Raw genomic sequence first — 16,934 nt, 5'->3', positions numbered from 1 at the left:
TAAAAAAAAAAATTGACTTTTTTTTTTGATTTGTCGTTTTTGTTTGATATTTCAGAAGTATTGTATGAACATTTTGGCACAAAATTGATTCCATAGTCTAGAAAGTAGAGGGCATCTTCAACCCCACACTCAGCTCTCAGCTGCACATCAATATATCTCGCATGCTTCAGGAGAGCATCTTCCAACGGGAGTTTATCCATGGCATACTCCACAGCTCTGACCAGAAAGGCCAGTGCTGCCTGCTGGAACAATACAAACTTAATCTTTCACAAACGGGTCTTTCATAACTGACAAATAAAAAAAAAAATCTTCACTCTTGCTGGTATTCACATGCTGCTTTAAACACACGTTAGTGTCACTGACCAGCGTCTGTTATTGCCTGTGAACAAGTGGAGCTGTTCGCCAGGGGATCATTTAATTTAAACACTTACAATACAGCTCACCTCTGTAAAACCTGTAAACCCCCCCATCCATCCACTGGCTACTGATCAGCATCTGCGCTGTACCGGAAGGTATCGCACGAGGAGTGGGCCAAGATATTAAATAATTGTGTGTTTCAAATTTCTAAATAAAGGCAGACAACATCTAACTATTACATGGATCGGATTTTATCGAAGCACAGATGTATTAAAACCGATGCATCTCGATTTCATCCCCAAACTGCATCTATTCCTGGCTGCTCTACCGATGCACTCGCATCGCGCCCACACGCAGCTCCATGCTAATTATCCGGGCAACATTCTCTAACAGCAGGCAAGCTGTCATTTCTTGTGTCAAACAGGTTGTGAATTTGTTGTAACATTAAAACAGGATATGACTTCCTCTGGTCTCTGTGATGCTCGGAGCTCATCCTCATGGTGTCCACTGAACAAAACTTTCAGAAGATGGTTGGAGCAGAATCACGTGAACAATTCCCGGGATAACGATGCTTTTTTCATTGGTTGTTGCATTATCGACCCAGATACAATAGTGCTTCTGATTGGCTATTGTGTAGCCCCGCCCTTTTCCTTTATTTGATTGACTGGTAAGTGGCAGGCTCGACTCATGGGAGACGCACTTGTTTCCTGCCGTTTCCATAGCGATAGCGGAGCGTCAGAGAATTTTTTTTTTTTCAGCGTGAGAAATACAATGTGCGTGACAAAAGACCGAAAAGCGTGACTGTCACGCGCAATGCATGAGACTTGAGAGCCCTGCTTCAACAGCATCTATTAGTGATTTACCAACATGTCTGAGGTAAATATTGAGGTTTCTGACAGACTTGTCTTATTTTCATCAGTGTCGTTATGTTGTCTTAGTGTTTTATTCGTGATTTACCAACATAACTGAGGTAATTGTTGAGGTTCCTGACTGACTTGTCTTATTTTCATCATCATTGTCTCTTTACATCGTCTTTAACAGCATCAATTCATGTTTTATTTGTGATTTACCAATGTATCTGAGGTAAATGTTCTTATTTTCATTATTATACTGCCTAATAGGTTGTCTTACAGCCTTTTATTCGCATTTTATTTGAAAATTACCAGCATATCTGAGGTAAATGTTGACATTCCTGACTGATTCGTCTTATTTTCATTATCAGTGTCTTTACGTTGTCTTCAGCAGCATCTATTAGTGTTTTATTCGCGATTTGCCAATGTCTGAGGTAAATATTGAGGTTTCTGACTGATTTGTCTTATTTTCATTATCCTAGTGTCTTTACGTTGTCTTCAACAGCATCTATTAGTGTTTTTATTAGTGATTTACCAGCATGTCTGAGGTAAATATTGAGGTTTCTGACAGACTTGTCTTATTTTCATTATCCTAGTGTCTTTACGTTGTCTTCAACAGCATCTATTAGTGTTTTATTCGCAATTTGCCAACATGTCTGAGGTAAATATTGAGGTTTCTGACTGATTTGTCTTTTCATTATCCTAGTGACTTTACGTTGTCTTCAACAGCATCCATTAGTGTTTTATTAGTGATTTACCAACATGTCTGAGGTAAATATTGAGGTTTCTGACAGACTTGTCTTATTTTCATCATAGTGTCGTTACGTTGTCTTAGTGTTTTATTCGCGATTTACCAACATAACTGAGGTAATTGTTGAGGTTCCTGACTGACTTGTCTTATTTTCATCATCATTGTCTCTTTACATCGTCTTTAACAGCATCAATTCATGTTTTATTTGTGATTTACCAACATATCTGAGGTAAATGTTCTTGTTTTCATTATTATACTGCCTAATAGGTTGTCTTACAGCTTTTTATTAGCATTTTACTTGAAAATTACCAGCATATCTGAGGTAAATGTTGACGTTCCTGACTGATTCGTCTTATTTTCATTATCCTAGTGACTTTATGTTGTCTTCAACAGCATCTGTTAGTGTTTTATTAGTGATTTACCAACATGTCTGAGGTAAATATTGAGGTTTCTGACAGACTTGTCTTATTTTCGTCATCATAATGTCTTTACGTTGTCTTAGTGTTTTATTAGTGAGTTACCAATATACTTGAGGTAATTCTTGAGGTTCTTGACTGATTTCTTATTTTCATTATCAGTGTCTTTAATCGATGCTGTTAGACAATATGAAGACACTATGATGAAGAAAAGACAAGTCTGTCAGGAATGTCAGCATTTACCTCAGATATGTTGGTAAATCACTAATAAAACAGTAATAGGTGCTGTTTAAAGACATTGTAGGGTTTTTATTAGCAAGTTACCAACATATCTGAGGCAAATGTTAACGTTTCTGATGGATTTGTCTTATTTTCATCATCATTGTGTCTATGGGTCTGTCTCAGAAACTGGGTACTGTGTGGGTACCCCACTAAATATACTCAGTCAATAAACTATACGGTTTTGAATTCTGATGTTGGCTTTAATTTGAAATAAAATGATGAAAGAAATAATACAGATAAAACTAAATCTTTGATGTAAATACTCTATTCAGAATTTGGCAAAAATTCTGCAAATTTGTGGAAAAATGGCGGCTTGATCTGGGACATGATAAACGGTTGACTACATCGTGTTCCCTTAAGGTTGTAGTCCACTGAAAAGTCTACAGTTATCACTGATTGTATTTTAAGTTGTAACTTAATACACCTAAGGATTGGTGCGCTCACAGAATAATCATAACCGGAATAAAACATCATGCAAAATATTTCATGACCGTTGTAACTCCATTTTCCGCAAACCCAAAACCAATACGATCGTGTGTTTTGATCTAAACGGAAAGCCTCAGGGTCGAGGTCACTACCTCACCAAAAGTAGGAACTTAAAATCACTACGCCATATAAAAATTGTTATAAATCTGTGATTTTGTTTTTTAAAATGAAAGCTGAACGTTAGGTATAGAATATGTTTCTTACAGAATATGTTACGATGGTAGCTGGTCTTGTATGAATTTCTGAGCTATAAAATGAGTCGTGGTCTATTTTTTACCGTAGCGTGTTATTTGTGTGTGGGGAAGGACACACATTAACAATTTGCATGTGTAGAATGGAACTTTCCACTCCAACAGTTAGAAGTTGATCGTGCTTCCATTTGCGGTCTTTCTGTTACGTGAGTGATCTGTTCGGACGTTATCACTGAAAAGGTGAGTTTTGACAGTTTTATTTTGTTTTAGTCTTGCGGTATAAGGCAATAGAATGTTTCTTTTTATGCCTCCGCCACCTTAAGGTGCAGGAGGCATTATGTTTTCGGGTTGTGCGTCCGTCCGTCCCGAAACCTTGTGAACGCGATATCTCCAAGGTATCTGAAAGGAATTTCACCAAATTTTTACCGTTTGTGCATTTGGGGACAAACATGAACTGATTAGATTTTGAGGTTAAAAGGTCACAGGTCAAGATTACTGTGAGGTCAAATGTCCATCCCCAAATCACAACTTAATAAGGCGTGTAGTCTACCAGGCGGAGGCATCCCTATCGACGCCGTTGGCGTCGAGTTCTGTCTAGTTATTAGTGTTTTATTCAAAAATTCCCAACGTATGAGGTAAATGTTGATGTTTTAGATGGCTTTGTCACATTTCTGTCGTCATTGTTTTTAACCGCTACGTCCTAGCTAGCTGAGGCAGTCATCCCAGTTATTACCTCGCTAATTTACAGCATTCATATTTTTCAATTGTGTAAGAGACTGTTGTTAGTTTTAACCACTTGGATGGTGAGCTTATTGTCTGTTCCTAACGCATTTGATTTAAAATAGCTTTTTACTGAAACGGTTCTTCACGCTGCCGCGTTAGCCATTTTGCAGTCAAAACTGTTGAAAGTGCTGTGTGGTGGAGAACTTTTGTGGTTTCCAAACACAGCCTCATCCATCCCAAACAGAGTGGTCAACTCGCTGCTTTTGTGTTTTGGTGTTTTCTTTTGGGTCTATAAGTAAATCCCCCATTATTATGGAGTGTATTCTTTACTGTGGCGTTGGATTAGCGTTGCTGACTCTGCTGTTTCTGGTCATACACACAGCGGCACAGAGTCCACCTTGACACCTGATGGCTCGTTAAAGCCGAGGCATTTAAGATAAATTGTATTGTTGCTTTTGTGTCTAAAGTTAGCTTTCAAACACTTGCAAATTTTTACACAGATTTCTCTGGTACCTTAATTGGAGATGATCTCCAAGTAATTGTATAGGTAATGCTGTGTGTGGGTCTCTCTCTCTCTCTCTCTCTCTCTCTCTCTCTCTCTCTCACAGATACAGAAAACTAGCCTTAAAATGGCATCCAGATAAAAATCCAGACAACAAAGAAGAGGCTGAGAGGAGATTTAAGGAGATCTCTGAAGCTTATGAAGTTCTGTCAGATGGTAAATATCAGCTTCTATTACATTACCTGCTTGTTATCGATACGTTAATAGTATCAGAGATTGTATTGCATGAACTGTTATCGATACATCAAACAAATATTTCATATGTTAGTTTTATATTCGCGTAAAAAGGTTTAAAATTTTACGTGCATGACCCCTGAGAAAAATATATCTAACTTAATACAATCGCTGATCATTTGATCCAACAATCTTAAAATACCACCACCATGTTTCACAGATGGGATAAGGTTCTTATGCTGGAATGCAGTGTTTTCCTTTCTCCAAACATAACACTTCTCATTTAAACCAAAAAGTTCTATTTTGGTCTCATCCGTCCAAAAACATTTTTCCAATAGCCTTCTGGCTTGTCTACGTGATCTTTAGCAAACTGCAGATGAGCAGAGCAAGGCGTGTAATAGTTGGCGAGGTCACAAAGGACCCCAGGGTAACTTCTAAGCAACTGAAGGCCTCTCTCACATTTGGCTAATGTTCATGAGTCCACCATCAGGAGAACACTGAACAACAATGGTATGCATGGCAGAGTTGCAAGGAGAAAACCACTGCTCTCCAAAAAGAACATTGCGATCTTTGTTGGTTGACCACTCCTGGGGAGGGTAACAGTGGTCTTGAATTTCCTCCATTTGTACACAATCTGTCTGACTGTGGATTGGTGGAGTCCAAACTCTTTAGAGATGGTTTTGTAATCTTTTCCAGCCTGATGAGCATCAACAATGCTTTTTCTGAGGTCCTCAGAAATCTCCTTTGTTTGTGCCATGATACACTTCCACAAACATGTGTTGTGAAGCTCAGACTTTGATAGATCCCTGTTCTTTAAATAAAACAGGGCTCCCACTCGCACCTGATCGTCATCCCATTGATTGAAAACACCTGACTCTAATTTCACCTTCAAATTAACTGCTAATCCAAGAGGTTGACATAATTTTGCCCCTCACAGATATGTAATATTGGATCATTTTCCTCAATAAATAAATAAATGACCAAGTATTATATTTTTGTCTCATTTGTTTAACTGGGTTCTCTTTATCTACTTTTCGGACTTGTGTGAAAATCTGATGATGTTTTAGGTCATATTTTATGCAGAAATATAGAAAATTCTAAAGGGTTCACAAACTTTCAAGCACTACTGTAAATAAAAATAACTTCCGTAGTGGAAATGGCATGATTCTTCTTCAGTTTTTTTGGCAGGTGGCAAACAGCAAATTGGCACATTAATGCCACCAACTGGTAGGGTGTATGGATTAGATTAGATAAAACTTTATTGATTAAAGTTTTATCTAATCTATCTAATCCTAACTATGGATCAACCCATAGTTTAAACTCCAAGTACTAAAGTCATGATTATTTTTACGACACTTACCATTTAAGCTTTATGGCACGTCGCAAAACGTTATCCAAAGTAATATCTTTACATGCATTATCAAGAGGTACAGAAAATGGGATTTTAAGAAAATCTATCAAAAGATACAGCAACATGTTTTAAAATATTAAAATTTATTACTTTCTTAACCGAACAGTGTGCACCTACTATATCTAAAGGCAGGAACTGCAACACAGGATACAAGATTATGAAGATATGACGGCTAACGAGCAAGAATAAGATGTCAGATCTAGGTCTAATAAAACCCCCAGCTTCACTGGAAAGCAAGGTGTGGAATGATTTTGCGTTTTCAGTGGACAAATAGAAAATAGTATGCAAACACTGCCATGTTCAAATGCCTTATGGTAATACAACACATGTGAAAACATTTAGATCATCGTCTGCAACTGGCAGAAGTTAACCAAATATTATGAATTATTCTATCCACGTTCATGGGATATGAGCAATCACGTGCTCTGATTGGCTACTACTACGAGCATTGGCTAAAAGGCTACAGAGGGGTCACGTGCAGTTTCTTAAAAGGCGGTAATGCACCTTTAAGTTGGCTATTTAAGTAGTGTTAAGAGTGAACTGATGGTATTGTGTATCATGAACCATGTATCGCGATGCGTATCATATCAGAGCTTCATCACCGATACTCACCCCTACCTAGAACAGTCTATTACAACAGCAGACCTGCCAATATTTACACATTTTGCGTAGAAACTTTTGAATTTTATTGTTGGAGCACACTGCTATGAGTTAGCACTTAAAAATACCACAAATCTCCCAATCAACCAAGCAAAATACGAATCTGGAATGATTGACACTTGCGTAGCCCCGCCCCCTTCTCCCCAATTCATGTTAAAAATCTTGTGGCTGGTGCTCCAGTATCGAGTCCGTTTCCCCAAGTGAAATGCTCTGTGCTCACACAAGAATGCAGTTAAATGTATTTGTTATTGATGCACCAAAAGTTCAGGCACTTTCGCGAACTCTATTCTTTCACTCATGATGTTTTTAGGTCGTTTTTTTGGCTAATGCAATTTTCCTTGTGGGACCAATTATCCGTCTTGCTGGCTGGCTGCCGAGATGGATCTGTCGATACGTTTTATCTAATGTGTTTAGCTTCACGGTATTATTTAAAGGTGCCCTTCCACCAAAAACGTTCAATACTGGCTCTTTTTGAAATACCATAGTTCACTCCGAGTTGCATATGCATGCTGCATGTGAAAATGTAATTCTACTCCCATTCCCTGTCGGAAAAACGAGCGGATCTGAATAAGCCATACGATCTTGCGTCACTTCGTAAATTAGTATTCATGGCCTCGCCCACCTTGGCTTGCGACCGCCCATGGGAAGGAAGTTCGGATTTAATCGCGAGGACAGAGAGCAGAGCCGGTGTTGCCAGATTGGGCGGTTTTAAGTGGATTTTGGCGGGTTTTGAACATATTTTGGGCTGGAAAACATCAGCAGTATCTGGCAACACTGAGCAGAGCCCATCTCATCAGTAGGTAACGAAGAGGACCTAACAGCAAGTTGAAAACATGTCTGAACAAGTTCGTGCCTGTGTTATTTGTGGCAGTAACGCATCAACGTTGCATTTCTTGCCCAAGATAGAAGAGCTGAAGAAGAAATGGTTGGAATTTATCTTTGGAACACCACCAGCGAAGTATAATGCAGCGTTAAGGCCTCTGCATGCTCTTGCGACAAGGCTTTCGCAGATGGCTTTTCGCAGACAGTTGTAATTTATCGTTGAGCGGGGAGTATAGGCGTGCGCGATGTTATTCACCGGCACAACGCAAGGGGGCGCGAAGTCGCTAGGAGTAGTTGGTGGGTGTGGTTAGTGGAGTGTTTATCCTCTGGTTACTTATAATGACTAGAACTTTTTTTTAATTTTTATAATGACTAGAACTGGAGTTGTATAGATGTATGTACTTCCTCAATCAACCGCTCTTCGTGCTGCTCCATCTTCGCTCGTGTTTTTAAAAATGCCGGTCGTGAAAACAAACCAAACCGGGAAAGTAGGGAAGCGGAAGTGCGTGTACAGCGGATGTAGAGTGGACCAATCAGTGCCCTCTTGTCTGCGAGGCTTCTGCGGTGGTCACAATTTTTGGGAGGTGCGCGCAGAGCGTCTGCGAAGGTGGGGGGGCTACGCAGACACTGTCTGCGACGCTATCTGCGAGGACTGGGTTGTCAGCATAAATTGGCCTTTAGTACTGTGTTCTGATCATTTCAACCACAGTGACTTTTCAAACTTCGGTGCCTTCAGTAGTGGTTTTGCTTCGAGGTTGCATTTAATCCCTGGATCTGTACCGTCAAGACGATCGACCACCAGCTCACAAGCTGTAAGTAAAACATGAACTTTTTGTTCGAAGGTTTTTGTTACAAAATAGCATGTTCATATTCTCCACGTTAGCATGCATGAGATGGTCACAAGCTAGGCAGGGATGAGAGTTTCTCGCTTTTTCTGAGTAAAAAACGAGCTTTTTATATTATGCCAAATCTGTTGAGAATTTTTTTTTTAATTAATTTCGTGGGGTTGGGGTATGTTCCTTCATGCTGTTCAAACTTTATTAACGCCAACGATGTTTACACATTTGTAAGTCGCCATCTTTAGTCTCGTTTAATCTCGTTGAATGTGATGTAAAATTCGTGTTATCTACATTGTTATTGGTCAAAACATCGACGTCGAGACCATAATAGCCAATCAAAACAGTTTTTACAAAGACACCCACATCCTTTTTTTGTCACTCGTTCATTTTCTTCATTTTTGTTCAGTAAAAACCCAAACATTTGTTGAATTTATTTTATTTCCTTGCCTCGCACATCAATGACGTCAGCGCATGGTATTTTTCCTTTCGCGGTTTGTTCCTTCTCTCTCGCCGTAGTAAGACACCCACATCTGCTTGTTCTGACCCACTGGAGGTAGCGTCACAGTGCTGTTAGCCAATCAGAGGTAACACGTTTACATGTCATGAATATTAATGAGTAAGAGCTGAAATCTTGTCGTTCTCCCGCCACCCACTCCTCCAGCAAACTAGAACAGCCTGAAACAGGAGAACCACAGCGTTTTTTTTTTTTTTTCACCAAAACCGGCTCACAGGGCATTCATTCATACTAGAGACCACCGCACAATTAATGAAAAAATGATGCAAGGGGACCTTTAAGCTTTCTGGATAAAATGTGCTCCAAAATGTCACTTCTTCACTTTAATGCCAGCAGCTATCCTGTCAGGTGGTGATTTCACCAGGTACACTACTGTTCAAAAGTTTGGGGTCACTTTGAAATGTCCTTATTTTTGAAAGAAAAGCACTGTTCTTTTCAATGAAGATGACTTTAAACTAATCAGAAATCCACTCTATACATTGCTAATGTGGTAAATGACTATTCTAGCTGCAAATGTCTGGTTTTTGGTGCAATATCTCCATAGGTGTATAGAGGCCCATTTCCAGCAACTATCACTCCAGTGTTCTAATGGTGCAATGTGTTTGCTCATTGCCTCAGAAGGCTAATGGATGATTAGAAAACCCTTGTACAATCATGTTACCACAGCTGAAAACAGTTGAGCTCTTTAGAGAAGCTATTAAACTGACCTTCCTTTGAGCAGATTGAGTTTCTGGAGCATCACATTTGTGGGGTCGATTAAATGCTCAAAATGGCCAGAAAAATGTCTTGACTATATTTTCGATTCGTTTTACAACTTATGGTGGTAAATAAAATTGTGACTTTTCATGGAAAACACAAAATTGTCTGGGTGACCCCAAACTTTTGAACGGTAGTGTAAGTGGTGAGATCTGGCCCACTTTTACACTGATTTGGTATAATTCGGCAGAAGTTTGTGGGCTGATTCTGTTTTCTCTGCAATCTTTGTATGGAAATGACATCTGGTGATATTTCAGACGTGCCAAAGTCATAATCCTTGAACATATAAAAGTGTCATGTAATTGCTTGGAGATGAAATATTGGATGTACAGTACTTGTGTATATTTGTGCTTCATATCCAATAAATCAGGGTTTGTCACCGAGCAGGCCCATTAAATTATTTCACCAAACCAGGCACAACACTTGAAACAACAGGGACGGATCCAGACTGATGCATGTGCATCAGTTAGAAATATATGTGCACCACTTGGCATCGGTCACAGGGCATTTGTTTACCACTAGCCGGCTACGTGGGCTATAGCCACGCTCAACCAGCAGACCAATTCAAGTTCAAAGAGGACATGTCCTCTTGCACAATGAAATTCTTAGTTTGCTGTCCACCGTGAATGCCAATTACAAATAAATAAATAGGCGGAAGAAATAATACAAAGTAAAGGCAATATAGTGCAAGATAAAAGCAAAAAACACCCAGTATAGTACAAAATAAAGGTAAATGTAGTGCAAAATGGGTAGTGTAATACAAAAATAAGGCATTGATCAGACGTAGCAGCAAAAAGGGCAGTAATGTGCAAACAATGTAACCAGATGTAAACAGTCAAGGAAACAGCAACAAAAAGGGCAGCAATGTGCAAACAAATGTAAACAGTCAAGGACAGTTTACAGGGAGGTAGTCCATGGTTATAGACCCCTGTCAGCTGTTCAGGAGTCTGATGATGGTGGGAAAGAAAGAGTTCTTTAGTCTGACAGTCTTACATTTCACACTTCTGTACCTCCGGCCTGAGGGTAGAAGTGTGAACAGTCCGTGCTGGGGGTGGGTGGGGTCTTTGAGGATGGAGGCAGCTCTCCTGTGGACTCTGCAGTGGTAGATGCTCTGCAGAGAGGGCAATGGAGTTTTGGTGATCATCTTAGCAGTCTTCACCAGCCTCTGCAGGCGTTTGCGGTCCATAGCTGTAGCGCTGCCGTACCATACAGTGAAGCAGTTGGTCAGGATGCTCTCAATCATGCAGCTGTAGAAGTTGCTGAGGATTTTAGGTGACATACTAAACTTCCTCAGCCTCCTCAGAAAGTACAGTCGCTGTTGAGCCTTCCTAACCAGCTGTGTGGTGTTAAGTGTCCATGTGAGGTCCTCACTGATGTGAACACCCAGGTATTTGAAGCTGCTCACCCTTTCCACCTCATGCTCCCGGATGAACAGTAGCCAATGGTTCAGGGTCTGAGCACCTGTGGTAAGCGGTGATGCTTACCTGACCTGTATTCTCATGATGCTTTGTATAGCGTGACCTGAGACAAAGAATCTAGGTCAAACTAATAAAATGCTCCAGAAAAAGGTCGAAATTTGAAATTCGCTGCAAATAATGGGCCAAGTTGTGGCGGCCTGGGCCAAGTTGTTAGTGGGCCATTTTTTGAAAGGTCTTTGGGAGAGGGAGGTGCCTGTAAAGTTTGGCAGGGCTCGGACTTTCGGTGGGTGTGTTATGAGTTTTTAAATCCTGGTGTGTGTGCAAGGCTGGAGCCAGGGCTCATATTAAAGTTTTAGGTGAGCTGCACTCACATGGGGCTTTGGGGGTGAATAGCAGGCCGAGCCACGGTCATAGCGGGCTGTGGCTGCCCTCTTTGGAAACGGCTTGGTGTGCTTTACGCCCCTGTGAAAATATTTCTGCAAATGTGCACCTGTCAGATTCTTGGGCTGGATCCGACCCTGAACAAGTAGAACACGAGAGCCGATCAACATTTGAAAAATTATCCTGCAGTTCAGTGACTCTAGTTTTAATGCCTCAATCACATCTGAGATTCTCGTTAGTGCAGTATTTCTAGAATGACTTGTTGAATGTTTATATTATTTATAGGAAATTAGCACTCCTAACCAGCAGATGAACTGATTTAGATTTTGGAATGAAACCAAACAAGGCTATAATTTTTCTTCAGTAGCTTCCTTCATGTTTGAAGGCTTACAAATTGGTAACAAGAAGGACTTGTTGGCGGTGGAGGAATCCCCATTAATGCAGTTGATATCAAGTTCTTCATGCATACCGCAGCGTCTGTAGCAGGTCCTCCCTTGGGGGATATCCAATTGTGCACTTGGTCCAAAGTATACTTTATTTATCTTCACTGGTCTGATTTAAGGAACTGATGGTATGGTGTCATGGCCAGTTCCCACCCACCAGAAAGCTTTCCCCATCGCATAACAGCTACCAATCAGGGAGGGAGAAGATCATCATGTGGTTCATCTGAGGCATGCGGCACCACTTGGCTGCATGTTTCCAAACTGCTGCTTATGCAACGTTATGGTGTGGCATAACGCACATGGAAGAAAGTGCCACCCACCCACTTCTGTATGCATGAGCTCACGGTCGCTCATGACTGGATAGCATCTCAGGGGAAAGACCGTATAACACCACTCTTTCCCTGAGAGCACAGGCCAATTTTGCTGTCTTAAGTTCCTGGTCTGGGTGGCTGTGGCATTATCTGCATTTAAACTAGTGATCTCCGGCTGATAGAGACCCACTTGGGAGTCCAAGACATGGGTTGTTGGTTATGAAGACAGAATATTTGAACGTGGATGGACAGAAGTGTGCATCCCAGAGTCCAAAGTGATGGTATGAAGCACCACTGTGAAACATCCACTTCGATCTGTTTTAATTATCGCTATAGGCTAATCATTAATGATGAAGCATTAAAATGTTGGGAATGGTTGTTGCCTTTTAAGATTATAAGCACATAACGTTATGTAACTGGACCTTTTACTAATGATCTATACATTTGTGGTTCACTTCACACCTCACGGTCATTGGGTGCCAATTTGGTGTTGAGTTTAGACAGAGACTTTGACCAAATGGACGTGTCCTTGCACAACAGACGGCTGCTTTTTAATCATACTGCAGTAGATATTTGGTTGCTTTCCATCTTCTAGCACTCCCAGGTTGATCTGTTTGCTAATTCCCGTCCACTAGCGAGCTCTCCCTCATCAATTAACAGCTACCAACCAGGAAGGGTGTGGGTTAGCATGTGCTTCCTCTGAGATATGGGAACGCCCACAGCTTTTCAAGCTGCTGCTGCTCATACTGAGTCTCAAGGCAGCGTGACGCATTCTCTGAGGACGTTTTTATTCACCCCCTTCTGCATACATGAGCTCACAGAAGCCCATGATGGGTCAGTGTCACTTCTCTAACAGAAGAGAGAGGAATACCAGCCTCCCATCCAGAGAGACTGGGCAGTTCTGCTGTCTTGGATTTCCCATCCACAGATGACTGGTACCTTCAGAAGCATGGTGTCCTCGTGATGGGGCCATCGTTATACCACTCAGGAAACAGTCCAGCTGTTTTTATAAATATTGGTGTCATTCAAGTTGTGTATGACAACTTGACTGGAAAAGATATATATAATATATATTCTTTTTTTTTTTTTTTTTTTAAGCTAAAGGTTGAGGAATGATTATGAATTTTGTTATAATAGAGATGATCATTCGGGATTAAGGGCATTACCTGCTATTTAAATTATTCAGGGTGTTAGTTTGAATCGAATCTGAATAATTCAGATTGGAATTTTATAATAAAATCTCGCGTACTTGGCAAAATTTGGGTTTTAATTTGATTTTCTTTGGTTGGTTTGCTTTATTTCACTTGGAACAGCACTGTGGTGCAAAATAATTTGGGATTCTGCTTGTATTCTGAATTGTGATTACAGGGCTTGACACTAACGGTAGTCCGACTGTCCGGGACAACCAAATGTTTTGTCCGGACAAGTCAAATCCGCATCTCTCCTGTCCGACGGGACGAGTTGAACATTTGTTGAAAATCAGCATTTTTATAGTAATCATTCCAGAGTTACATCAGTAAAGTTCCAGCAAAACCAGTTCAGTCCCCTCAGTGATCCGGCTGTGTTATTGTTTTTGAAATTCCGGGGAAGCCGAGTACAGCAGGTGTGTGTAAAAATATCTAACTGTAGATTATTAAACTTCATCGAAATCAGAGAAATGGTGATCAAAAACCTCGATAAAATGAATATCTGTGGTGAATCTTCATTTCATTTGGACATTCGTTGTATTTTTCTTTTGTATGGTACGAATTAACGTTAACCATCACAAACGTAAAATATTTCGGGGGAATTTTATGACTGTGCTGAACTCACTCACAGTTTATTTTAATTTACAACCTGATTCTGTCACCCTTATCATGTCCAACTTGTTTTCTTTTGGTTTCATTTCATCGAAAGAAAGTGAAAAAGATGACAGTCCTAACTCTTAAAACTGCAGATCAGATAATGGGTTATAACAACACACACACCATAAGGGGGCATTGGATATATTTTGTTTGTTACAGTTAGTTTGAGTTTTATTGAAAAATTATGAATCATTTAAAGCATAATGATGATCATAACTATACCTGCTTTTTGATAAACTTTGTTAATCACTTTCCTTTCATCGAGCAAGTAAATACATAGGAATGAAAAGGTTATGGTCAGGACTTGTCAGGACTAGGGCTGCGTACCTAAACGTAACATCAGGTTCAGGTACAGGTACCGGTACAGAGGTTTAGGTACAGGTCCGGACCTGTACCTGAACAATTTGACAAATTAACATGTGTTCTAACTTCTTCAATAATGACAAACATTAATAAACTGTTGACAACTTGTCAGTATCTTTATTCAAAGAAAACCGAACATAACTAGGTTTCCTACCTCACTTCTCAGTCTCACACTTAGTTAACTTGGGATGAAGACTACGTTCAGACTGCACCCTGAAACGACCCATATCCGATTTTTTTTTGCCCATATGCGACCTGTATCCGATTTGTTATTGACAATCTGAACGACACAGATCTGATTTTTTTTCACATGCGACCCAGGCCGCTTGGATATGTGGTCCTAATTCCGATGCATATCCGTTATTTTCACATGCGACTGCAGTCTGACCGGACAGGTCGCATTCATGCGACCTACACGTCATCAACAAGAGACAAACGTCACTATTCTGCGTTGGCTAATCCCGCCTCTTTGGTGGAAAACAACAACATTTTGTACAGTTTTCAGAATTTAAATAGACTTTTATAGAATTGATCAAGCTAATGGTGGATTTGGTAGGGACCTGGATGTTGATCTGTTAGCCTGATTAAATAAAACAGTTTCTATAACTGATTTATAACTTAAACCATCCTGTACCACATCGCCAGGTCTCGCCTCATCTCCATCGCAAACTGCACTGGTGTTTATGCACCTTGAGCCAGCGCTGAGAGAAGTTGCAGAATTCAGCTGGCTATAAACAATCTAAATAAATATTTATAAAAATGTAGAAAAAGTTTATTAATATGACGAAATAAATATGTGCAAATTATTAAGCCTGAATTAAGAGTTTGGTAATACAGCGGCCGTATCCCAAATGACTGCCTACTGAAGCTCGAGTGCACTATATAGAGTTTAAAAATCCATTACTTCCTAGTAACATGTAGTGCACTTATATAGAAATTAGAGAGACATTTAGGAGTCAACCCTCGTTACCAGGCTACACGTTTTCATTTCAGTTCAGAAACAAAAACACACACGAGACCTCACACTTTAACACTAACCAGATAATTAAACAAACAAACAAAAAAAAGAAATCATTAAACTTGAAGAGTGCGCTTTTTTTTTTTTTGGTTTACGTATTACGTAGATGTGCTTATTACGTGTCAATTTGCGCATGCGGGACACTTTTGGGTCGTTTTCCGTTCATATTGGAGATCGCATACAAGTCTCATATAATTGGTAATGTGAACGGCCTAACAAACAAATCCGATTTCACAACAAATCGGATATGGGTCGTTTCAGGTTGCAGTCTGAACGTAGTGAAAAAGTCATAAGTTGTCTCACAGCGAGAAGTGACTACACTAGAGTATTACAGACTACGCGCAGTCCGCGGCCTATAACTTGCACGGCAAAATTACACAAAGCAGCAAAGGCTGCCAATGCCAGCAAAGGAAAAATGGCTGACCTGATTTTGAGTCTTTTCGACCAATCAGAACGCTGGATTCAGCCAAGCTCTTGTAATGTCTCGTGAGACTGTGGCGAGAGGATCTCAAATCAAAGATGGCTCTGATTTCAAGTTTCAGCGCGGCATTTTACGTCTTTTCCAGTGCTAAATTTTCAGCTTTGTGGTAGGATTTACGCATCTTCAGTCACAAAATAAGCAGATACTTGGTGTAAATTTATATCGGTACAGTACCGGTACTTCATGATCCGGTATTTTGGACCTGTACCGAATCGATTTTCACGGTACAGTACCGGTACACAGTACCGGTACGCAGCCCTAGTCAGGATAGGTGCTTGTCTGACTGGGTGAGTGGATTAAAGAGTTAATGTCGAGGCCTGGATTGGTCAAAAGATGTTGGTTTGACAGTAGTGTAGCTGCAAATCACAGGTTTATATTAATACCCTTGTTCTGATATGTTATTTCTGTAGTAACAGCAGCTTCACAGGGACTTGTACGATGATACTGCACATGAATGTATTAAAAATGTGTGGAATTGCTGTTCATGGGCACCATGAACAGCTTGGTCATGGATTGATTCCCCTTTTAACATCAGTGTTTTATCCCCGACTTGATGACTGACTGGATTTTGTAATTCCATACCCTCTGGGATAATGGACACACAATCTCTGGAATTTCCCACACCTTGCATGTTTCTACAGGTCTCTAAATCTTCAGTGTTTAGAGTTCTCGTTCCACAGAGTTGCCTCTGAAGCGTTTAAATGTGGCTATGATTCATTCTGCTGCTGACACTTGCACTTTGAGACCTTAAATATAAATAGACCCCCTCACTATCAGACCTGGTTCTTATTGGATCAGATTGTCTTCTGAGACTCTGTGAGACGCTACGTTTTGTGTACACACACTTTGCTCGCTCTCTCCCACTCGTGTGTGTTTCCTT

At 40.3% G+C, this 16,934-nt stretch overlaps 1 protein-coding gene across 2 annotated transcripts in view; it reads left to right on the top strand.

The window, feature by feature from the left end:
* Positions 1 to 16,934, top strand: part of dnajb6b (DnaJ heat shock protein family (Hsp40) member B6b) — a 138,617-nt gene that overhangs the window by 38,665 nt on the left and 83,018 nt on the right. For both annotated transcript variants that reach the window (XM_060915625.1, XM_060915626.1), the window contains exon 3: positions 4,666 to 4,775. In XM_060915625.1, coding sequence (XP_060771608.1) covers positions 4,666 to 4,775 — 110 coding nt within the window. The remainder of the gene's footprint in view (positions 1 to 4,665; positions 4,776 to 16,934) is intronic.

This window comes from Neoarius graeffei, chromosome 1 (assembly GCF_027579695.1).
Source record: "Neoarius graeffei isolate fNeoGra1 chromosome 1, fNeoGra1.pri, whole genome shotgun sequence".
In the NCBI taxonomy this organism is placed as follows: domain Eukaryota; kingdom Metazoa; phylum Chordata; class Actinopteri; order Siluriformes; family Ariidae; genus Neoarius; species Neoarius graeffei.
The sequence above is the reverse complement of the archived record's forward strand: the minus strand, read 5'-3'. Positions and strand labels throughout refer to the sequence as shown.